General features: G+C 43.2%; 1 protein-coding gene across 4 annotated transcripts in view; it reads left to right on the forward strand.

The window, feature by feature from the left end:
- The window catches only part of LOC126272290 (uncharacterized), a 369363-nt gene extending 350711 nt beyond the window's left edge, over positions 1-18652 (forward strand). For all 4 annotated transcript variants that reach the window (XM_049975054.1, XM_049975052.1, XM_049975050.1 and 1 more), the window contains exon 8: positions 18182-18652. In XM_049975054.1, coding sequence (XP_049831011.1) covers positions 18182-18550 — 369 coding nt within the window. In that variant the 3' untranslated portion in view covers positions 18551-18652. The remainder of the gene's footprint in view (positions 1-18181) is intronic.
- The last annotated feature ends 6677 nt before the right edge of the window (positions 18653-25329 follow it).

The following is a 25329-nucleotide window of genomic DNA, read 5'->3' on the forward strand; positions in this document are numbered from 1 at the left end:
ATTGGAAACGTGTCTCAGCATTTCACATTAATTCAATACCCCACATCCTACCACATTATGTTTTATCTCTTACTCATTAGTCTGCTCTTCATCATTACTAAATTATGATTTGAGTATATTTGCTCCTGCGTACATCTTACAATCTGATATCTGTTTTCGGAATCTCTGTCTAGCCATAATGTAACACTGCTGATATATTCTCGCGTCTGCGAGCCATTTCCAAGTTTACATCCTCTTCCTGTGATTCTTGAATAGTGCAATCTCTATTATGCTCTAAAATGTGCTGCAGAATTCAATTAGTCTTTCTCCTCTCTCATCCCTACGGGCAAGGCTATATTCTCCAGTAACCGCACAGGGTTGTGACAGGAGAGCGACGATGATAGGCACCTCGCCCAACGAATCACCGTGTTTTTGTTCACTGCCAGCTGAATATAGGACTAACAGGCACGCGACATACATATTGCAGCTCCGTATCAGAAATTCTACACTCCTGGAAGTTGACGGCGGGAGGGGAGGGGTGGGCAGCAGGTTATAGCTGTCCCATACTTCAGCGCCTGGCTGGAAAGGTAGAAATGAGGTACGAGCTCCACTTGTCGCAGCACCATTTGCTGCATTAGCTTGGCTTGTGACTCCATCCTGGCTTTCAAGCGGGCTGTCGCTGTTGTTTTGCATATTGTTTCTGTTGCTGTTGATATTTTTGCTATTGCTGCCTTAGTTGCTGCTTCTAAAATTGAAGAAACTCGGGATCCATGTCTGCATTCACCGTACATGCGTGGCGCTTAAATTCCCTGTCCTTCAAATGTGGCTGCAGTCTTCGTCACAGCTTTGTCTACTTTCCGTGTACCAGCGTTCACAGTTTTTACTAACACACAGCTTAACAACCACGAAACGGGCTGGGTGAGCGTGAGCGGAGAAACTTGACTCTAGAAGAATGATAAAAAATAATCCATAAAGCCTCGCAATAGTTATCATTTGTTTACTGGTTATTTTAACGTGGAAATATTAGGGCATAGCGCCATCTCTTATATCTTGTGGGACTTGGTGACAGTATTCTCTGCCCACCTGAGATGCTATCCGACGATACCCTCAAATCCGATCCGTTTTCAGAAATGGTGTTGGGATACCATCGAGCAGAACCGAAGGCTCCTGTTCGCGGAATTCTGACCTTTTTAATTTTCGATGGGATACCAGTGAAGACAAATATAAATTCTATGGGCGATTAGAGCATTTATATCTTTAGGTTGTTAATGCGTCAGGATTGGCCAGGAGGGGAAGCGGTAGGCACCCGTTGTGGCGAAGAATAAAACATAGTTTAACTTGTATGAAGTTTTAATGACGTAAAGAAAGGGAGGCCTGGAGGAGCCGCCGAGACTGAATGGGCAACCGCCCAAGAGAGCAGTAGAGGAGGGCGTCTGATCGGTTTGGAAGCCGCCAGCAGAAGAGAGCGAGCGGCGTTCCGCTCTCGGTAGCCGGCCGCTGTTACACCCCCACTTCACCATCTCCAAGCCTTCCTATTGGTCGGTCAGGTCGTAAGAAGCGCAGTTCGGTAGCGTTACCACGTCAGTTCCAGGGTGGTTCTGTCAGGTTCTGGGCAACGTGACTGACACACTGCAGCTTACCGCCAGCCAGAAGGCACTGACGACCATAAAGTGAACAAATAAAAACCAAATGTTTATATTAATAAACACATTCAGTAACGGCCCCCTATTGTACAAGGTCTTTCACTTAGGTAATGCTGGAGGTCTTCGGCATATTTACAGAAGGACAAAATCGACGAAATATCATCGACATAGAAGCAAAACAAAAGTTGGCCTAAGACTCACTCCAACGGCACTCCGTAGAGAACACGATTCCAGGACGATTTTTCATTCGCACATTTTCAAGTAACTTAGCATACACTCTTGGAAATTCAGTAGACACATTTTTCTGACCAGTATTTCAAAGCTGACAGTATCAAATCTTCCCTGAAATGTAGTAGTCTCAATATTGTTGCTTCACAGTTGCACATGGCAAGATGTCACAACATCCGTTAACCCAATTTGTGCAGTGCTCTTGATGTGGTGCTTACGGAAGCCGGTCTGATATAATGATTCGCGCAGGTGTTTGGTCGTAACCAACATATTTCACCAATGGATTTCAACCCTGGACGTCACGGTTCTAACCTCCAATGTAGAGGCTTCAAAAAATGGGTGTAATGTGGTTAAGAGGAAGTGTGCCGAATTTCCTACCGTGTGACGCATCCGCGGTGGTGTTGGGCAGAATTGTGGTGAAATCTGGTGCAAAGTGACATTATTAACCCCCAACTGACACGAGAAATAAAATCGTGAGTTCCGGCCACTGTTGCCATTTGTTCACATTTGCTGTTTGAAGCTTCGTCGAGGCCGAGGGAGGCGTCGCAGCACCATCACAGAGGCTTTAGGCTCCTTTGAACCAAATTTCATATCTCTGCGGCATAATGGGAGACAGTTACGGAATTTTGAAAAACGTATCCTTGCATTGTGTTACGCAGTGTAGTTTTTCCTGTTCCATGGCGTGTGTTTGTTTGTTTGTGTGTGTGTGTGTGTGTGTGTGTGTGTGTGTGTGTGTGTGTGTGTTCTCCTTGTAATGTTTTAATCCACTTACTTCAGAGTGCTCTTTGCCCACAACAACATGCTAAAGAAAAAATAATGAACATTTTTCCGCGTGAATAAAACTGTACTGCTGGTTAAATCTTGTTATTAAGGTTTGGTAGTTCTTTTTAATGAAAAATTGATCTTCCTATTGCGTTCAGTAACGAAGATAGGGATGAATTACTTTAGTCCTAGAAAAAAACGGCCACTGTCAAAGTAATTACAGTACACGATCCACTCCTGCAAACAGGAAAGGAAATCCATATTGTCTTTGAAATGGACAAATTATGTAAACACACTAATAGCGTTTGAATCAATTTCACTTGCACCCAGCCAGTACTGTAGTGCCTTCCGACTTAAAAAGTGAGAAGCAGATGTGACTGCGCTGGAACGTGCCCGTTCACGGTCACGATCCCTCGGCCCGCCACCAAAAGACATTCACATTCGGATGTTGCAGCACCTATAGTCCTATGACAAGTGTTTCCGCCAGCAAATCTGCATTTCCCATAAGTTTTAGCATAGCCATACTTATCACTACGAAGCCTGGTAAGGTTAGGGTCTTTCCTACGGCTTCTCCCTCACTATTGTCTCCAGTAGTGCGCCAAGCTGGTGACACGAATACTCAATGGACGGCTGGAATGGTGGACTGTATCTCATATATCTGAGATAATGCTAACAGTTGTCCATTATGGCTTCACAGACTTCACTCCACTGTCTACCAGCTTGTCAACTTGTCGGCCTCAATCAAGGACGACTTATTGCGATAGTGCCAGACGATGATCTTTTTTTTTTTATTCGAAACGCCTATAACACTTGAGGAGCGTCCTCCGTACAGTGCACAAATGAGGCTTCGTAGCTCATCTCCGCTACTAGGTGTTAACATTTGTGAGATTTTAAAGGATCAGATTTTTAGTGCACGCTTATGGAGGGGGCAGAGGCTGGGGGTCGGCTCTGTAGGACATTTTCACTTAGGGGAACGGCGTACCTGAGCGCAACCTTATTTTCTACAGACATCACTATAGACTATTTTCTGCCGGAAGTCACTCCTTCGACGATTTCGCGGTGAATAGCACGAATAAAATAAACAGAAAGTGAAGGGAAGCTAAGGCAAAATGCCAGCATGAAAAATGTGCAGAAATCAAAATCGAAATAATTGAGGGAAGGACGGACTCAGCATATAGTAAAACAAAACCACCTTCGGTGAAATTGAAAGCAGAAGCAGTGGCATTAGGTGTGCGATAGGAATTTCATAGTTGAATCATAGGAGAGAGCAGATAGCTGGAAAGACTACTTTTAAGCCCTCCATTAGGGAGAGGACTGGTCTGATGAGGTGATGACAAAAGAAACAGGAACGAATTTCCAAAATCATTGGAGGGCAGTGGCAACAAAACGACTGTTCCCGTTGGTGTGTAGACAGTTTGAGACTGGCATTATACTTGCAGACTTTCGAGAAAAATGGTAAAATTGCAAGAATAAACAAGTGTGAGAATTACAGCACACACGGTTTGACAGCACACTATCATCCAGAAATTAAAAAATAGAAGACCGCAATGGGCTGGACATGTGGCCAGAATGGAAAACAACAGAATCACCAAGAAAGCATTTGAAAAAAGGAACTCTCCAGGCAACAAGACCATTGGGCCGAACTCGTAGGAGGCATAGAGAAGGTCATCGCAGCATTAGGAATTTCTGCAAGGTGGAGAGGCTGCGAGATACAGAAGGCGGTGGAAGCAGATCGTTGATGCAGCGCGTGGTCTACAGGACCTGTGATGGCTGAGAAGAGAGAGAGAGAGAGAGAGAGAGAGAGAGAGAGAGAGAGAAACATGGACGGTGAGGAAACCGGAACTGGAGGTAATCGAAGCATATGAGATGTGATGCTACAAAGAATGTTTAAAATTAGGAGGACGGATAAAGTAATGAACGAGGAGGTGCACAGCAGAATCGGCGAAGAGAGGAGTATATGGAAAACACAGACAGAAAGAAGGTACAGGACTATAGGACATCTGTTAGGACATCAGTAAATAACTTCCATTGTAGCAGATGCACTTTTAGAGTGTAGAAAGAGGAAAACAGAGATTGCAATACATCTAGCAAAAAATTCAGGACGTAGATTGTTAGTGCTACCTTGAGATAAAAATGTTGGCAATGAAAAGCAATTCGTGGCGGGCTGCATCAGATCAGTTCAAATACCGATGACTTAAAAAAAGGACCAATTTATTCGAGCAGTGACTTCAGCACTGTCTCTAACACCACTACTCGTTGAGAATAAATTGCGCTTTCCACATTTCCATCGAAAACCAGATGCACATGAATTCTGACAGCGAAATAAATTCCTTCCACCATGCTTACGACTCCGTCCCTCTGCTCTCCTGTTCGTCGAAACTACGAAATACTTTGGGTTAACACTATACATTAAACACTGCTGGTCCTATATTGCAAAAAGTTATGATCGTGTTCTGTATGTCGTACTCGTTCCTAAGTGGCACCTCACGGTGAGTAGACTGGACAGTCCTCCTTCGTTTGTATGAGTCTTTAGTCTGCCAAAATATTGCTGTTGTGATGTTCTCCTCTGCAAATACACTTCTCGACAGTACTATTCATTCAGCCACCCATGTTACGTTCCCTTTTCAAAACTCCCTTGATAGCGCATAGAAGGCAAACTCAGCTTCCTAGTTACCTGTTAGAGTTCGCTTTCGTATTCTGCTGGGAAAACTTCATCTCGTGTTACCATCTACGTTTCAAAGAGAAGATAGACTTTCTTCCTGCCCCCTCCCTCCCATCCTCACACCCACAGGTAGTCCCCTCTCTCCTCTCGTGGAAAGCACTGTATCAATCTTTGATTTAACTCACACCCCTGCCGAAGAGCACTCGACCATCCACTAGACATTTATGGAGCTCCGGAGCAGCGTCAGGACAACACCATTATCTACACAAGCGGATCTGAGGATGACTATTTAGGACGGCTCTTATAAAGCGTTTATCAGTAAAATTGGTAATAGTTCTGGAGGTACTTCTCAATTTTGTTTCGTTCTATGTAAAAATAAGGAATGCCGGACATTTGCCACGCCGGACATTTGCCACACTTGCCCCTTCGCCTGGTAGCAATCCCTCAGGTAAGAGACGCCCTTCCTCGTACTTCTGCTGTCCGCTTTCAAACCGCCATCTCCACACATACCCGATACAACCATTACGTAAGGGACCTTCTTCTCCGACATCTTGGCGAAATACAGAGGTTCTTTTCCGAAATTGAAATATTTATATCTTTTGGGAAACGAAAGGAATTCCGACGATTATGTCAGTATGTAATCAGTTCTGCCAAATATAAATATAGATCCCTCTGTCTGTACGGTGGCTTCCTTTCACAATTACTGATTGCGGTAGAAACAGTCCATCGCCATGGGAGCAACAAGAAAGGAACGCTGTAAACAGATTGCGAATGTACGCTAATCATTTCTTTTTGATCGCTGCATTTGCGTCTACTTTAATTACGACAACTGCATGCACAAAAAACAATAAGGAAAGAAGAAATGGGTATTTGAATGTTGGCAAAGAAAAACGACGTACTCCATATTAATTTACTCTCTAAAATCCGATATCCCTTGAGGCGAAACATTAATTAATAAAGTGTAGCGGGACAATGTTCAACACATGACAGAAAGTACGTTCATAAACAGAGATAAGAACATCTAAGATTGACATGTCATATAAAGTCGACGTACAATTTTAAAATGTTAGAAATAAGGAAATGAAGTACACTCCTGGAAATGGAAAAAAGAACACATTGACACCGGTGTGTCAGACCCACCATACTTGCTCCGGACACTGCGAGAGGGCTGTACAAGCAATGATCACAAGCACGGCACAGCGGACACACCAGGAACCGCGGTGTTGGCCGTCGAATGGCGCTAGCTGCGCAGCATTTGTGCACCGCCGCCGTCAGTGTCAGCCAATTTGCCGTGGCATACGGAGCTCCATCGCAGTCTTTAACACTGGTAGCATGCCGCGACAGCGTGGACGTGAACCGTATGTGCAGTTGACGGACTTTGAGCGAGGGCGTATAGTGGCCATGCGGGAGGCCGGGTGAAGGTACCGCCGAATTGCTCAACACGTGGGGCGTGAGGTCTCCACAGTACATCGATGTTGTCGCGAGTGGTCGGCGGAAGGTGCACGTGCCCGTCGACCTGGGACCGGACCGCAGCGACGCACGGATGCACACCAAGACCGTAGGATCCTACGCAGTGCCGTAGGGGACCGCACCGCCACATCCCAGCAAATTAGGGACACTGTTGCTCCTGGGGTATCGGCGAGGACCATTCGCAACCGTCTCCATGAAGCTGGGCTATGGTCCCGCACACCGTTAGGCCGTCTTCCGCTCACGCCTCAACATCGTGCAGCCCGCCTCCAGTGGTGTCGCGACAGGCGTGAATGGAGGGACGAATGGAGACGTGTCGTCTTCAGTGATTATGAGTCGCTTCTGCCTTGGTGCCAATGATGGTCGTATGCGTGTTTGGCGCCGTGCAGGTGAGCGCCACAATCAGGACTGCATACGACCGAGGCACACAGGGCCAACACCCGGCATCATGATGTGGGGAGCGATCTCCTACACTGGCCGTACACCTTGGTGATCGTCGAGGGGACACTGAATAGAGCACGGTACATCCAAACCGTCATCGAACCCATCGTTCCACCATTCCTAGACCGGCAAGGGAACTTGCTGTTCCAACAGGACAATGCACGTCCGCATGTATCCCGTGCCACCCAATGTGCTCTAGAAGATGTAAGTCAACTACCCTGGCCAGCAAGATCTCCGGATCTGACTCCCATTGAGCATATTTGGGACTGGATGAAGCGTCGTCTCACGCGGTCTGCACGTCCAGCTCGAACGCTGGTCCAACTGAGGCGCCAGGTGGAAATGGCATGGCAAGCCGTTCCACAGGACTACACCCAGCATCTCTACGATCGTCTCCATGGGAGAATAGCAGCCTGCATTGCTGCGAAAGGTGGATATACACTGTACTAGTGCCGACATTGTGCATGCTCTGTTGCCTGTGTCTATGTGCCTGTGGTTCTGTCAGTGTGATCATGTGATGTATCTGACCCTAGGAATGTGTCAATAAAGTTTCCCCTTCCTGGGACAATGAATTCACGGTGTTCTTATTTCAATTTCCAGGAGTGTAATACAGAATGCTATGCTTGTACCATACGTTGTTGTTCTACATTGTTTAGCTCTGGTATTTACAGGGTCACAAACAAAGCATCCTAGGTTTTGGAGGCAAAAGCCGCAATTGTAATTATCTCCACTACAACAGAAACAAGAAGCGCAACTTAAGGAAAAATAAAGTAATGTGTGTTCCAGCTCACAAGCGACATTGAAGCAGGTAGTTCCTCTGACTTAGTATGGACAGAGGTTATATTCGACAACCGGAATAAATTAATAACTGGCTCCTTTTACCAACCCCCGGTATCAGATGAAACAGTTGCTGAACATTTCCAAGAAAACTTGAGTCTCATCGCAAATAGGTACCCTACTCACACAATTATAGTTGGCAGTGACTTCAATATACCTTCCGTATGTTGAGAAAAATACATTTTCAGACCCTACTGTAGATAGAAAACAACTTCCATAATTGTTATAAATGCTTTTTCATAAATTTATTTTGAACAAGTAGTTCACCAGGCCATCCAGATTGTAAATGCTTACGAAAACACACTTGACCTCTTAGCCACAAATAATCCTGAGCATCACGACGGGTACAGGATTAGTGAACACACAGTCGTAGCGAGGCTCAATTCCGTAACAAAGAAATTCACCAAAACTAAACGCGAAATATACATCTTTATAAAAACAACTAAACATTCTGTTGATGTTCATACAATGTAAGCTTTCACGGCCGGTATTGTCTTCACTTAAAACTTTCGGGCTGATAGGCCGTGGTCGAAGTATAAGACTCTCTCCTGTGGTTAAACGACGGGACGGAACGTTGGGCCATAAGGTGCATAGAAAGTCCACACACACTGATCGTCATCTACACAAAGAATCAAACCACCACCCTAGACAAAAAAGAGGTGTAATGAAAACTTTGGTAGACAGGGCGTACAAACTTTGTGAACCTGTTTATTTAAAAGATGAGATTGAACATCTAGGCTCAACTTTCGTGACGAATGGCTATTCTAACAAGGATATAGATCGAGCACTGCGCTCTAGGCAGAGAATAAGGAGTAACGACGAACTACAGTGGTCCAAGGGCCAAGTTTTTCTTCCGTTCATTAGTAAGGTCACAGACCGCATTGGGAAAGTTTTAGGCAAGTATGGGGTGGAAACTATTTTCAGACCCACGAGGAAAATAAAAGAATTTTTAAGGTCAGCAAAAGATGCACGACACCCTTTGGCTACACCGGGGGTATATAAAATTCCTTATATTTGTGGACAGGTTTACATCGGTACCACAAAGAGAAGTGTGAACACCCGTCTTGTTGAACATAAGAGGAATTGCCGCCTGGGTCACACTGATAAATCGGCCGTAGCGGAACATGTTTACCAGGAAGGTGATCATGAAATAAAATTCAACGAGACGAGTGTCATATCAAAAACCTCGCATTATTATGCACGCTTGTGTAGAGAGTCTATCGAGATTGATAACATCGTAATAATTTTAACAGGAAAGACGAAGGTGTTAAACTGGATAAAATTTGGATGTCAGCGTTGCACCGCAAGAGTGACGATCGATTACTTCCAATCGAGAATGTTGGCGTTACCAGAGACAATCTCATAGCCGAAATCACGTGATCAACAGTTGCGCCCTCTGTACTGCCTATATAATCAGCGCTTCCTCAAGTTCTCTTCGCAGTTCGCCGCTTTACCTCCGAGGATGTCTCCGCCAGTCGGAGACGAAACGTCAGGAGAGAGTTTTATACTTCGACCACGGCCTATCAGCCCGGAAGTTTTAAGTGAAGATTCTGTTGATGTCTTTCTAAGAAACAAAAAAAGAAATGAAATGATCGTATGGCATTGTTGGCCGGGAGGCCCCATTCGGGGAAGTTCGTCTGCCGTATTGCAAGTCATTTTTTGTTGACGCCACTTCGGCGACTTGCGAGTCATTGAGGATGAAATGATGATGAAAGACAGACAACACCCAGTTATCACGAGGCAGAGAAAATCCCTGACCCCGCCGGAAATCGAACCCGGGATCCCATGCGTGGGAAGCGAGAACGCTACCGCAAGGCCACGAGCTGCGGACTCCAAGAGACAGTCTCCAATCCTTCCAAACTATGTAAGTGAAGACGATATGTGGCTTAAGTTCAAAGAAATAGTATCAACAGCACTCGAGAGATTCATACCAAATAAATTAATATCAAACGGAACTGATCCCCAATGATACACAAAACAAGACAGAAAGCTGCTGCAGGAGCACCGAAAAAGGCACGTATAATTCAGACGAGCGCAAAATCTCCAAGACTGGCGAAGTCTTACTGTGGCTCGAAATTTGGTGCGGCTTTCAATGAGAGATGCATTTAATAGTTTCCATAACGAAACTCTCTCTAGAAATGTGGCGAAAAATCCATAGAGATTCTGGTCCTGTGTTAAGAAAACCAGCGGAAAGGCTCTGTAAAGTACCTTTACTGCGGGTCAGGCTGCAAGTGAGGAGGAGGAGCAGGAGGAGGGGAAGACAAGAGACCCAACTCTTCTGAGCAGGTAAAATCGTGGCAAATGTCCGCCGTGGCAAATGGTCGGCGTGGCAAATATACGCACACCAAAATAAGCTGTTTGTAGTTTGATCTTTCGAGTAGAAGGAGAAAGGGCGCTTTAGTGCTTTAAGAATGAAACCCATAAACTTCACAAAGTACTATGTTTGGATGATGAAGTAGTCTGTTGCCTAATGTTGCACGGTTGTTTACATCTATTTCTGTAACTGAATGCGTTCCGATTTCACAGACCACATTGCTCAAGTGACGTGAAGCAGTCACGGAGTACAAGGCAGATAAAGGGCAGAGCGAGCTCTACCGTTTCATTTCCATGAGAGAATGCGGTCCGCTCCAATAGCTTTTTACTTTAGAAGGAAGGAAGAAATTAAAACACTCATAGTATTTTCGTATTCAGTTCCTATACAAGAGATGATAGCCATTGCCTCAGAAAAGAAGTACAACATCCAGATGAGGTGGAGGAAACGAAATGAAACTTCACGTACTGAGAGGATATTTGGTGTTATTTCAGTAATTACAGTGACTATCGAGTCAAATTCACAGACAACTTGACAATGACTGCCCCCATATCAGTGTGTCTTTTCTCACCCTCTGGAACGGATATAGCAGTGATTCAGTTGGGAAGGGTGTTTTAACCCCATTGTATCCTTTCCTAAGGCAAGCTGGCTCACAATTGTTATAACTGGTCCTTGGTATCCCAGACACTGTGACTGGAAAGGAAATGACGTCCGAGATGGTCCCACACGTGGTCTATCAGAGTACAACCTGAGGTTCTTGCTGGCCACAGGAGTGCATCAACGTCACGTAGACGGTCCATAGAGATATGTGCAATGCGTGGATGTGCATTGTCCTAATGGACAATGCACTGCGATAACACCCATTGAAAGTAACACGTTAAGACGCAGGATGAACATTTCGTATCGTTGTGCCCTCAAGCCGAAATATGAATTCATAAGCGACGTCGCTTCACACCATGACGCCAGGAGTAAATTGGTTGTTTCTCTCACCAAACTTCGAAAATAGTACTTCTCCCCAAGTCACCACCGTACTTATCGACAATGGTATTCCGCGGTAGTGCAGAGCCAGCGTCCTTCTACCAACAGAATGCGACAACATTGATTAGCAGAGTCCATGCTTCATGGTCGCCGAAACACTCCATACGCTGCCTTTCGTGTTGAGGTGTTAAACGTAGCCTGTGGAAGTGTCGTTGATTCCGTGGTCAAGTTCCATCCTGTCTCCGATCTCGCCATGACACAGAGTGTGACAGGCTGTTCGTTGCTTGTTCTCGGGTGGCAGGCACACGTGTAAAGTAGTTACAACGTGCTTGGTGCACAATACGGCTATCCTCCCTTGTGGTAGTCAGTGTGGTCAACCACGACTTGACGATGAGTACGCCTGGCCTGAAGCCCAAAACCCGGCCACTGTCACATCTGAATGTTGCAAAAACCAGGATGTTGCACGATACGACTAACCGGCCAAATACAGACCCACAATGAGGCCCTGTTGTACCTCTATCTTATGCTGATTACGCTGTCTCTTACGAGTAGGCGGACCTTCCGTGTCGTTCACAATGATCACTCAACACCTGACCCAGCTAGCGTCCCTTATATATACTACGAGACCTGGAAGCAATAGTGAACAGGAAGAACGCGAATGTAGTATTTGTGTGTCCATCTTTATACCGATGGTTGCTGTTCGATGACGATGTCAAATTAAAAACCTTTCAGTCGTCAATTTCCAACCTTATTTTATTAGGCAAGCAGTTTCGGCTTTTTATTACGCCATCTTCATGCCCTATGTACTGACACCAATGGTATGAGTATCAAATAAGTATCCAAAAAAAGGGGGCGTGGGGCAAGTCTTACATACATGGTAATATGTAATATTATAACAATAAAAATATCAACGAGTGTAGGAAATTACATATAGTTACAGGGAAATTAAGGAATAAAATAACATAAGAGAACGGTGCACACCATAGGAACTTAAACTAGTGAGCAAAGTATATACATCAGTTAATCGTAAGAAAGGAATCTACGAAATGGAGGTCAATATTTAATATTACGCACAGAGAATCACGGTATAAACCTGAGGCAATTCCCGTGAAACAACTAGAAGAAAATAATGTACTCATGTACTGAGGCGTCCAGACTGAACACAAAACGTTTGATTACGTGCTGTCATATACTAGTAAAACTTATACCACTTCCAGAATGAGGTTTTCACTCTGCAGTGGCGGAGGGAATGCTATGAGGTCGGCTGTCAGTCGTGCTTGGGTAGCTCAGATACCTGCGAAAGGCAAAGGTCCAGAGTTCGAGTCTCGGTGCGGCACACGGTTTGACCTGCCAGGAAAGCTTCTTATGCCACTTACTGGAGGACGGCTGCATCATTATCTGTATCATTAAGTAGTAATAATCAATAAAAGGAGAATAAAACTTCATCAGTGCAATTCATCGATCACAACTCATGAGAGGCAACAATTTAATAAAATATTTCTAGTGAATCAAACTATGAATAACGAATTTCCACTAAGCGGTAAGTATTGAAATCTGGAAGAGATAATACCACGTTATCAAGAAAGTTATATGTTTGCCAGTAACAGGCGTGTGGCTAGGTGAGATACTGAAGTATAAGTTATGGAATAAGCATTAAAGCGCTACGGTGCATACGCAGTATATCAGAAAGACACAATTACATTCAGAACAACCGAATGCGTGTGCCTCTACATGTCATGTAACACTTAAACAAGGGAAGAGAAAAGATAATATGATATACGGCAGAACACCACTAGAGCACATGTGTCGGAGTATAATGAGATTGAAAATTGGCAGCTAAAAGGTGTTTAATTTGACTTACTCTAATGCAGTATAGTGGCAGTTCTACCTGTTACAGACAAATGCAGTTCTAACCATTTACTTACATGCTGTTGCTGTGTATGTGTACGTACGTCGAGCCTCAGGTGCTTCACTTTTTTTGTCAGGTAGTTTATTATATAGATATTTTTCATATGACGTGACTCGATGTAAACTCCCATTTGCCCAACAAACGTTCATAATTCGCCGACGTCTAAATTGACTTACATAAAAATTCCATATTAGTTTTTCTTTAACTTGGTAATTTAATGGGAAAATTACTCATTCCCTAATAAGAGTTAAGGAACTGCATACAAGAATTGATGCAAAGATGAAAGCAAAAGAAATTATTCTAGAAGTTTGGTGGACGTTCATAAGTGAAACCTAAGTCGAGGGCAAATTGCTCTTTCCTAATTCTCAGAAAATCATTGCTCTAGAAGAAGATCATCGGATCCTAACAAATCAACAAATAAAAGAAGCGCTATGGTTGATGCATGGAATCAAACACCGGTTGGAAAGGGTTTGCGCGGGCATGAGCACTTGTGAGGAGCAAGAATGAAACAACATGAAATCCAACAAATCAGTAGCACATATTTTCTTTGACGACCTTTAAGCATAAGTAGTATCCTGAATGAAAACTGAAAGAATGTACGACAAAATATTCAAATTAATTCAAGTAGCTTTCGATTAAATCCTAGAAATTGCCAATAAAATGACTTAACAGTCTAATACTTTTAAAATTGGAGTATTTTTTTTTTTACCAGAATTAATTTGACTGTCAAATTTTTTAAGACAGATCCTGCACTGTGGGGTGACAGAAATGAAATTTTTTAATAGGATAGTTCTTAAGCTGAATATTGCAATTGATCCGACTGAGGGCGGCAAGAAACTCGTGATGCACTACAATAAATAATTTTCCCAATAAGGATCAACGCAATTAGTACTTCGAGTTGTGAACCGAGACTGTTTTCAAAGCATAGCGACTTATCAAGGATTAATAACGTTTAAGGACAATGTGATCTTCTCGTCATATTGGCCTCGTAAACAATGTATGTATAATTTTTAAGAACAATGTTATTAAGGAAAATTCGAATTATATTGATACCTTCATCTGAAGGTATTAATATAATTCTAATTTCGTTCTAGAGAGCTGCAGGTCATCGTTGGAGTCTGTTCTTTCGGACATACCCGAAAGAACAGACACCGTATCCATATAAGTACGATGTTATTAAAGTTAATATCAGTAATATCAGTAATTAACTTCAAAGTAGTGAAGTTATTTGTTAATGAGATACTTCCGAACAAAGTGCTAGAGATAAAAGAAAATACGTTTATGCGACTTTGGGTTTTTTTTCCCAGTGTGATGGCCTAGGGATACACGTTCCCACTATCATATTGACCCCAAATTACAGAAGGCGCAAATTTGTGCAGTAGAACCAAAGTAGGAGGTTTCGCGAAGAAAAATGATCGTAGTGTGAGATTTACCTCTGTTGTCGGCAGAGAAAGATTTAGTTGTCGTCTTTTAGATCAGTGTTAGATTTATAACGCCAAACTTTTGTTCTTTATCACACGACACTGTATGTCCGGCGAAACGTATTGCGTGCTCAGATCCTGTCAGTGCCATCCAGAGGCTCTGCGTAGTCTGCAATTAGTACAGCGGAAGCAACATTGTCTTCAGTCGTACACTGATGCTGATCCAACGTGTCGTTCGTATGGATTCCAGAAGAAGGAATGAGGAGGCTTCTGCTAAGGCTGCATCTCTGGTTAGGGCCATTCAACTATTCTGTCCCATCGAATGATATCAGCGTTGTTAGGAGTAAGCACATTCCACATCTTTATGAGGAGCATTGGTCGTCTCTTCTTCGGCACAAACTCGAACTCGGGGAGATCAAACCCCTCCCTACAACTTGAGCAACTTCCTCTCGTCCATCACGTCGCGAGGAGAGAATTCCAATTGGGCTACGTTTCGAGGACTGCCTTCTCAACCTTCGTCATCAGTTGGAGGATTTCGTATCACTTGTCGCCAACTATAACGAACAGCTGACGGTGCGCGACTTTCTAAACCTATATCTTTGCTTTAACCCCTTCTATTATAATGTGATTTTGTAATCTGAACTAGCTGAGGTACTAACATATGCAGGCACAGGCTGTAGACGTCATTCTACTCTTTAATCGCGGTAGCAACGTGGCGAGGGTAATTTAATTTTTGATCGTGGATTCCTTTGGTCGTAAAGATGTTTAACAAGCTGCCTGTTATTCGGTTGGGTCGTTCTAAATTTTCATTTCTTTTGCAATGCGTTTGTCGCTTTTTAACTACTTTTCAAGGGTACTTGCCATTGGTCTTTATAGTTTTATTCACCTAGTAATACCTTGTAGCTTCCTATGTATAAATTAACTCCAAGAACCACGGAGTACTGTACTCAGAAAACAGAGGTACGATTTGGGCGCTTCTGACGTCCAGTTATTTTGGGTTGAAAGCTGTAGAAAAGGACTGCTGCGTCTCCCACATTTGTTAACCTTGGGGGATGAAATGAATTTGAGCTCTATTAGACTGTACTGACGTGCATAGTGTTTCATACTGAAGACAATTATCTCTCAGACGACTCGTTGGGAGACCCATGTTTACTCGAATATCTTTGCTTCCTTTCTGACTTACTTTGAACAATTTCAGTTTCCCTGTCAATAGGTTAGTGATGGACTATGGGCGTAATTGCAACGCCCTTTTCCCATGAATGTGCTAAATCGATACCTCCATATTTGAAGGACTGAGGGTGTATTTCAGGGCTCATGGAGCCTACTGCCTGCGCTGTCTCGGTGTAAGCTAAGCAATCATCTTAAGAAGGCAGTGGGTGACAGGCAGTTGTGATCCTGTTTAATGCGTATAGAATATTGTATCGACTCTGAGCTGCGTTGCGTGTTAACTTGTGTGATATAATGAGTGAAGTGAGTGATAATGAGTCATAAAATGACTTTACAGACAAAAAGAAGTCAGTGTCATCGGAAGTTTGCATTTATGGAAGAAAGTTCAAGAGGGGGGAAACTGTACATTCAAAAGAAGAGAATGTCATAATCTTCAATCAATGCATGGAGAAACCAGACAGTTGCTGTCTTATGTGAGGATGCACTTTGGCAGTGATGGCACAATTGGAGCTTCTAAATGAATTGGAAGGTTGAAACCTTCCCGTCTCCCCTATATCTCTTTTGTTACGCCATCGTCCCTTCTACAATAACCTATGTAACCTTATATCTCTTGGTTAATAATAGCAAATGAAATCTTCCCTTTGAAATTAATTGTCTTTCTCAATAATAATAAGTGCAATCTTCGCATACAAATTTAAATGCTGCTTATTAAAAGTGATTTGCTGATCATTTCGGCGAAACTTAGACTGTGTCGCTGTCGTGGCTCTGAGTCGTTACCTGCAATAACTCAAAACTGTTCCTTACCTTTTATACTGTTACTGGATCGCCATCTGACTGCTACATCGAACTGGGACATGAATATACTTACTCTGTTTTCCTATACTCTATTAGCTGCTGGTGGGCTGTCATTATAAGCGGCTGTATTTATTACCAAAGCTGACGCTATTTTTTAATAACAAAGCTGACGTTATTATTTAATTAATTTGACTGAAGTTACGTAATTCAAAGTGAAACTTTTTCTTGACAACAACAGAATTTTGCAAAGTTTTACGTTGATGGTTTTGGAATGGATTATAATCAGTAATGCAATATTGCTGGCAAAAATGAATTATGTTTTGAATGAAATGATTTTACAAACGTTCAAGTGGGACTTACTTTTTACAATATTCTTACAGCTCGCATTGCGCAAACATACCTTCAGCAGTCTTGAGTTTCTCAAAAAATAATTCAATAGTATTAGTTCCTCTTATGGTAATAGTTTGCTGATGTCTCTGTACATCCGTTTATAATATGTTGTAAATCATAGTTAGTGGCTGGCAGGCACACCGCTCCTCTCAACCCCTCCCTTCAGACCCGCTACCGACTCGCTTCACATCTCGCTTACTGCTGACTTCCTGCGAACGCTAAAGTGCGGTCTCTCCCGCCAGCAATGCTTTCTGGTGCAGACAATCCCTGCTAACATTACAAAACGTAACAATGCGCAGTCTTTCCCGCCCTTTTCTTAAAATGTATCCGTACGCGGTCTCTACTCCCCTTTTTGAAACTATATCAATGTGCGGTCTCTCCCGCCAACAATACTTTGGTGCAGACATTCCCTGCTACCACAGTTATCTCCAAAATGACAAGTATTAATTATTTCTACTTAATCCTATAAATGAAATATAAACATCTTTCATAAATTGTGTTTTGTAAATAGAGAATAGAAATATATACGTCTTACAAGGTCTTTATACCCTTTAAGTTCATAAAGAAATCAACAAGACTCCCTGAAGGTATTTAATTTTTGTCATTAACAGAGAAACCAACCGTAGAAGCAAACTTGAAGAACATTCAAAACCTGTTGCGCTTCCTTCCTAATACAGTAAAAGGCTGGTATGAAGAACTTCCAGACAGAGAAATTGTGTAGAAATTACCGATCCTGAACAGGAACTACAATGGCCATGAACCTATATTTTTTTTAATGTACAGATTAACTGGATAATAAAATAATAAAAGAAATTTTCAAGTGGATTTTCATGATATTTCGCAGATGTATCATGGTTTGATGGAGAAAGGGCGTAAACCATTCATCATATTTCGGATAATATATCACAAATGGAAGAAATACCTTCAGTTGTAAGGAATGATTCTGTATGTTAAAGGTGTGGTCTATGACAGAATTATAACATCGTTAAAATATAACTGTTTTTCAATAAGACATAATCATGGAAATCTTCAGCTCACTTTTGCCGGAAATGCACTTCCCCTACTTACTCCTATGGTCCAACAAACTCCTCAAACACGATGTACCCTGCGTAATGGCACTTTTTATCAATATCTACTACTCAGTTGCCTGCATAGCATAAATGTACAAGGCTTAGAATAAACTGCTGTGGCCAGGTGTGCGGCGTGATTCCCTGCTCTCGAGACGACATGGATTCGTGCGGCATGTTGACGCTACCCGACGAGGCCGCACACGCGACGGTGTTCCGGACCGTCAGCATCAGCGGCGTCTTCAGCACCAACCACACGCTGGTGACGGCCAACACGCTGCTGCCGGGGCTGGCGCCGCTCCCGGCTGACAGGTTCAACATGACCACCGCGCCGGCGGGGGAGAAGCTCAAGCGGTTCACACTCAAGACTACTGCCGCCGTCATGGACGAGGGCGTCTCGCTCTTCACGTTCGCCATATACTCGAGAGTCTACAAAAGGGACGGTGAGCCGGCGACCACACCACAAGAGACCTTAGACGACTCTGACAACTGTTAGTGCTCTGAAAAATTTTACGACTCCGTTTCTGTCATGTGCTATTAAACTGAATGTCTGTACTGTGGCAACAGAGAATAAAATGTTGAATGTTGTTTCCTGTAACCAGGCTCCCTACCCACTGATCACTCATTTTCTGTAAATCCAACTATAAGTGGTACCAACTAACAAAAATTGGTTCAAATGGCACTAAGAACTATGGTTCAAGTGGCTCTGAGCACTATGGGACTTAATTTCTGAGGTCATCAGTCCCCTGGACTTAGAACTACTTAAAGCTAACTAACCTAAGGACATCACACACATCCATGTCCGAGGCACTATTCGAACCCCCTACCGTAGCAGCAACGCGGTTCCGGACTGAGACGCCTAGGATCAGCTAACATTCCACTTTGAAAACTACACGTAAATTCCTAAGTTCGAATACAGGCAACAGAGAATAGGCAGTTAATTTAGCCAACAAATCAATGTTGGATTTTAGGTCGTTGGAGTATAGCAGTAACTCACCCAAATTTCACGTCGAGTAACGTTCAACGATCGCGAGGAATACATAAATATAAAAATGTATGTATGTTCTACGTATCCTCCTAAACCACTTGACTGATTTCAACCAAACTTGGTACATATATCAGTTACTGTCTGTAAAGAGTCGCTGTGGGGGTAAGAACCACCTAACTACCAAAGGGATGCATGTGAAATGGAAGTGTACTCAACGACGTGCAGACACCCAGACTTCATTCATCATGTATTTGAGAATGAGTGCACTTAGTGACTTGCAGCAAACTTTCATCATCATTTCAAATCTTGAAGCAACTTTTATCGCTGAGAACTCTCCCCCTCTCCCCACCCGCGCCCCAGGAATGAAATACACTCACCATTTTCACAGTAAGTAGTACTTCGTACATATATTCGGTGGAGATAATCCTCAATTAAAGCTTTATTTTATTGAGGAACTTACAAATTTTATATTCTCTTTCAATGTGTGACACCAGGACTATAAAAGTACATTCAGCTGTATTTGTCCAGAGCTTTTCCTTTTACTCGAGTTCCTCGTATATGCATTACCACTGGTGTCCAGCTCTGCTATGCGTTGTGATTCCTTGATGCTGTCACAAACTCTGAGCTTGTAAGCAAACGATTGAGGCTATAGTAAAAAGCGAAAATCGTTATGCTACCTCTGGCATTCGGCCTCTTTTATTACAAGCTGTTTGATTTCCATGTGTTGGGAGCAGGCACTACAGAGAAACAGAACAAAAATTGTCAGTTAACATGGGCTATAAAATGCATGTCTTAAGATCTATATGCACTTGTTCAGAACATGAGATGTGTTTCACAGCAGAAAAGTTGATCAAGTTCTCATATTTCTTACAGTACGCATTTTAGAGCCCTTGATTAAAACGCATTTTTCTTATATATGTTGTCAAAATATATGTTGTCAAAATATTAAGAGTAAAGAGCTTGCAGTAGAAGAGGTCCCACTCCGTGGCATCAGAAGGATTTTCAGTAACAGCTTTCGACTCTATGATTTCTGGACCATTGTCCCTAACCTCAAATTGATACATTTATCCCTCTCCAACAGTAGACGTGTAAAGAGAGAGCTGGGACAGTCATGATGGTGGCTCTTCTTGGGTGGTCTCCCACTTCCTCTCTGTTGTGGGGGGGGGGTTTAATGTTGCAACACTGTATTGTTGACATCACCACCCCCACTCTTTCCACCACATCCACTTCCCCTTCCATCCCCCACTTCCCCCTCCTCTCACCCACTTCCTCTCTCCTCACCTACTTGTGAATTGGCGGAAAAGAGGCTCAGTCTGTGCTGAGCTACTGGAGGGGAAGGATGCAAGATACTGTCTTGGAAATTGTGTTCCTTCATTTAGATGTGTATTATCCTACTGGGAGGAAGTCCTAGAATTTGATTCAGAAACTGAACTGACAATACCCTACAGTACAGCCTTTCTCTCTGAAATTCAGGTAAACACAACTGCTTAAAATTGGTGGGACGATAGAAAAACGCTCTCATGAACAAGTGGATCTCATCACAAGCATTGGGTGTTAAATTTGAACAATATATTGGATATTTATTTAAAGTTTAATTAAATCAATTAAATTGCTGGAAAATGTATTCAATTGACGAGATATTAGCGTTGGACAGAGAGAGTGTAGCAAGTACATTACTTGTATGAATACACCTCAAGACTGTGTCCATAGCCTCCTACATGAAGAATGGAAGGAAGCGATAAAGGATGAGTATAGGGGAATACTTTTCAGTAAATAATGATGCAGCAGGAAGGACTGAAGATATTTTTCAGGGCTCTTGGAGCCTACTGCCTGTGCTGTCTCTGTTCTTGTTTTTTGAAATGGCTGGTCAGCCCACAGATGACTTTGGGCTTTTCAGAATTAATTAAGCAGAGATATTCGCCTTGATGTATGAGGATAGACTGGGGGCGCTTGAAACAGGTATTTTTATCCTTTTCGATCACGTATGTGTACATGCTCATCTTTCTTTGTGCCCTAGTCAACAATACCAGTCGACATTGGTGGAACTGTCATACAACTGCTGCCCAAGAATATATATATACGTTTTTTTGCATGGAACCACTTTAGTTTTGTTAGCACATGTGAACTTATAAACAAATACGTAACCAGTGCCGTTTGCTGCATTGTAAAATGTTAATTACATCCGGAGATATTGTAACCTAAAGTTGACGCTTGAAACCTCCGACGTTCAGTTGCGTGTTGTAACACACACGGGCCACGGTCGGCGAGCAGCATCTGCAGGGACATGTTTACAATGACGACCGTGTTTACGAGTGTGGCCGTAGTGCACTGTTGTGGTTTGGTCTAGCTGTCGCAGTGTCCGCATGCAGCGCTTCCTGCTATGGTTATTCTGCATTCGTCTCCGTTCGCAGACCGACTGTAGTACACCATGTTACCAGACGTCTGTGATAGTGTAGTGTTGTAGGAACTGTGACCATGGTGTATTCGAACTCGGAAAAGACAGAGATGATACTCATCTAAGACGAGTGTCGACGAAATGCAGCTGAAGCCTGCAGGTGTATGTAGAACGGTACCCGGACAGAGAGCATCCAACGTGCCGCACATTGCAAAACAACTACCGCCAATTGTATGCAACAGGTATGGTCGTAGCACGCAAACGGGTTCCTAACAGGTCCGTCACAGGAGAAGCGGGTGCAGTTGGTGTGTTAGCTGCTGTTGACATGAACCCACACATGAGTACACAGGACATTGCGAGAGCCGGTGGACTGAGTCAAAGTAGTGTCATGCGCATACTGCATATTCACCGCTTTCACCCGTTTCATGTGTCGCTACATCAGCAATTACATGGTGATGACTTTAATCATCGAGTGCAATTCTGTCAATGGGCATTAACAGAGAATGCGTTGCAGTTTACCTGTTTACCGATGAAGCGGGTTTCACAAACCAAGGGGCAGTGAATCTACGGAACATGCATTACTGGTCCGAGGACAATCCTCGCTGGCTCAGACAGGTAGAGCGACAGCAATGGTGGACTGTGAATGTATGGGGCGGAATCATTGGCGACTACCTCATTGGTCCTCACTTCATTGCAGGGTCGACGTATGTGGTATCAGAAATGATGGTGCACCTGCAGATTCCGCAATCAACACTGGGCTGACCCTTGACAGGATGTTCGACGGGCGTTTCATAGGACGTGGAGGACGCATAAATTGGAAAGCCCGTTCTCCTGATCTGACACCTCTGGGACTTCTTTCTGGGGGGTACGTTAAAGGAGAATGTGTACCGTGATGTGCCTACAACCCCAGAGGATATGAAACAACGTATTGTGGCAGCACACCAGATGTACTGCGCCGTGTACGACATTCATTACGCCAGAGATTGCAATTGTGTGCAGCAAATGATGGTCACCACATTGAACATCTATTGGCCTGAAATGTCGGGACACACTCTATTCCACTCCGTAACGGAAACCACGTGTGTACGTGTACTTCACTCCTCATGGTAATGTACTTGTGCGTCAGTGAAAAAGACCAATAAAAAGGTGTTAGCATGTGGACGTAATGTGCGGTTCCAGTCTCTTCTGTACCTAAGGTCCATCTCCGTTCCCTTTGAATCCCTACGTAATTCGGTGCTCTCCGATACATACGATCGAACAGCGGAGGAGTGGTACTCAAGCGTCAACTTTAGGTTACAATATCTCCGGATGTAATTAACATTTTACAATGCAACAAACGGCACTGATTACGTATTTGTTTATATGTTCAGATGTGCTAACACAACTAACGGGGCTCCATTTAAAAATTGTAGGGTTGGGTTAAAAAAACATACTTCCGTGCATTTTTTTATGGTTTGCATTAACCAATTACACTAGCCCCTCTCCTCACATTCGGTCTGTGGAATCGATTCGTCAGTATTTGATGTTGTTTGCGAAATATATCCAGCGGTAATGTTAGGTGACTCACCTAGCTGCTCAGCCCACAGATGACTTTGTGCTTTTCCATTACTACAGAATGAATTAATCAGAGGTATTCGCCTTGATGTATGCGGATAGACTGGGGGCGCTTGAAACAGGTATTTTTCTCGTTTTCGATCACGTATGTGTATATGCTCATCTTTATTTGTGCCCTAGTCAACAATATATATACCATAATTACCAAAAAAATACTAAACAAAGAAATATAATTACACTATTACATTAGGCTCTTCGGAGATTGCGTGAGCATTGACGTTGGTCGTTACGTAACCGCTTATCTCTCTCCTTATTTACACACATGGCAAGCCAAATGAGACTCGTGCTGAAGTAGTACTAGCAGCACGCGTACGGGATTGCAACCCAACTTCGGACTTAGAAAACTTACGATCGTTAGCGGCAGCAAATAACCGCTAAGCGTACATCAAAAACCAGGGGCTCAAGGATGCAACATTTCTGTGTATATAACTAATGAATCTGGGAAGAAGGCGTCAGTGAGGAGGGATAGGGCAGCAAACTATCACTGAAGGAAGGACAATACGTGCTGACATAACGGATGGAAAATGGCCTCACTGCTCTAATTACACACGGAAATTGTCATGAAAAAACCACCACTCGTAAGAAACGGATCATAATGCAGTACAAACACTGGGTTTTGAGAAAAATCATTGTAATAAAACATCCACCTCACTGTGTGGACACAGCATAAGCAACCTCGCACCTGCCTTACCTCCCCTCCTACCTCCCGTTCTCCTTCCAACACCGCTAGCCATAGGTAGGGATACCGGTTTTTCAGTCCGATTCTAACCTATCCAGCAGGCTGAAAACAGTCACAGATGGACAAACCTCTCAAGAAGAAGGTCTTCCTGCAAGCCGTTAATCATATTTCTCGGAAGGACTGCCCACTCCTCCCTGGAACGATAGGGAAATACCTTACTACTAGTCACAGACGAGCAACTGAACGGTCAATACGCAGAAATAGATCGTATTTCTAGGAAATGCCGACCTTTGGAACATTAGCGAAATACTTGTCTATTCGTTATGGACCACTCCATGAGAAGCAAGGCGACACATCGTCGGCTACGTCTCGCAGTGATACAGTCCGCTCTTCTCATTCCAGTACCATAACTGCCATTCTGTGAAGACTGTTCTATACCAATCTTACTAACATCGTCCATCCAAGTACACATGATCTCTTTAGATGTATACATGCTGAGGACGCAAGCATTCCTTCTTGGTGTATGGTAGATACGAGCCTGAACCATCTGAGAGCGCTGTGGTGATATAGTAGACGGTTAAGAAGAAGAAACGTATGGCTTATGCATGCTGGAATTCCAGGCAGAAGGAGTTCGAAACATTTTACGTAAGTCACTATTGCTATCAAATATGAAGTACTGCTCTAGTGTTTTTATAGACAGGTGTACTGAAAAGCGAGAAATAATCGCAGAACATAAACACACAGCTCTGCGCTTAAACATGTTATGAAGTTAAAACAGTGCTGTTTCCGATGTATTACTTGTGCAGTAGAGCGCTGTTTGCACTCCAGTGAAGGAAATATACTTCCAACACCTGACATACATTCTCCATGCAAGTTTTGTATTCCAACACCTGACATACATTCTCCATGCAAGTTTTGTATTCCACTAATCATGGTGACAAACTTTAAGATTACTAAACTACTACCTTCAACGCCAGAGAAAAGAAAAGCATATATAATTTGTAATACATGCTCCATGTAGGTTTCCGGAGGTGTATAACGCCAAATGTTTACGTCCGATTACGGTTCGTAAATTATGCTATGCTCGAATCCGTCCTATAAAATGATCGTCAGCAACAGAAAATGCCTGAAACAACAACATATCATGAGTAAACAGACAAATACATACCAGCGGAGTATAACACGTGAAATTACACGTCATGCAGCACTAACTTCGTGAACAGAAGATAGTGTCTTCCATACACAGCACCTGTCAAGCAAATGCCTACACAGCGATTATAGAATATCACTAACAGCACTGCCCTGGTCCAACTCTTAATGCTACCACCGAGCATACAGCGCTACTGACAATGAGTCGCTGCTGTTTATTCTTCGTTTTCGGATTGGCACGCAAAATTCCGATTTAAATGTTTCTTTGTAATGGGAAACAAACCGACGCCTCCAGTTAACAGTGAACTCCCATAAAAGACGTCATGAGCAGTAATTGTTTCGGATGACTCCAGTAGCATAATGCAAAAACGAGATTGACATTATATTGCTCAAACACCAGAGAATGCGCTTCACGTCTTTTAGGATACAATAGAAATTTGCACAGAAAAT

The sequence above is a fragment of the Schistocerca gregaria genome, chromosome 5, assembly GCF_023897955.1.
Source record: "Schistocerca gregaria isolate iqSchGreg1 chromosome 5, iqSchGreg1.2, whole genome shotgun sequence".
Lineage (NCBI taxonomy): Eukaryota > Metazoa > Arthropoda > Insecta > Orthoptera > Acrididae > Schistocerca > Schistocerca gregaria.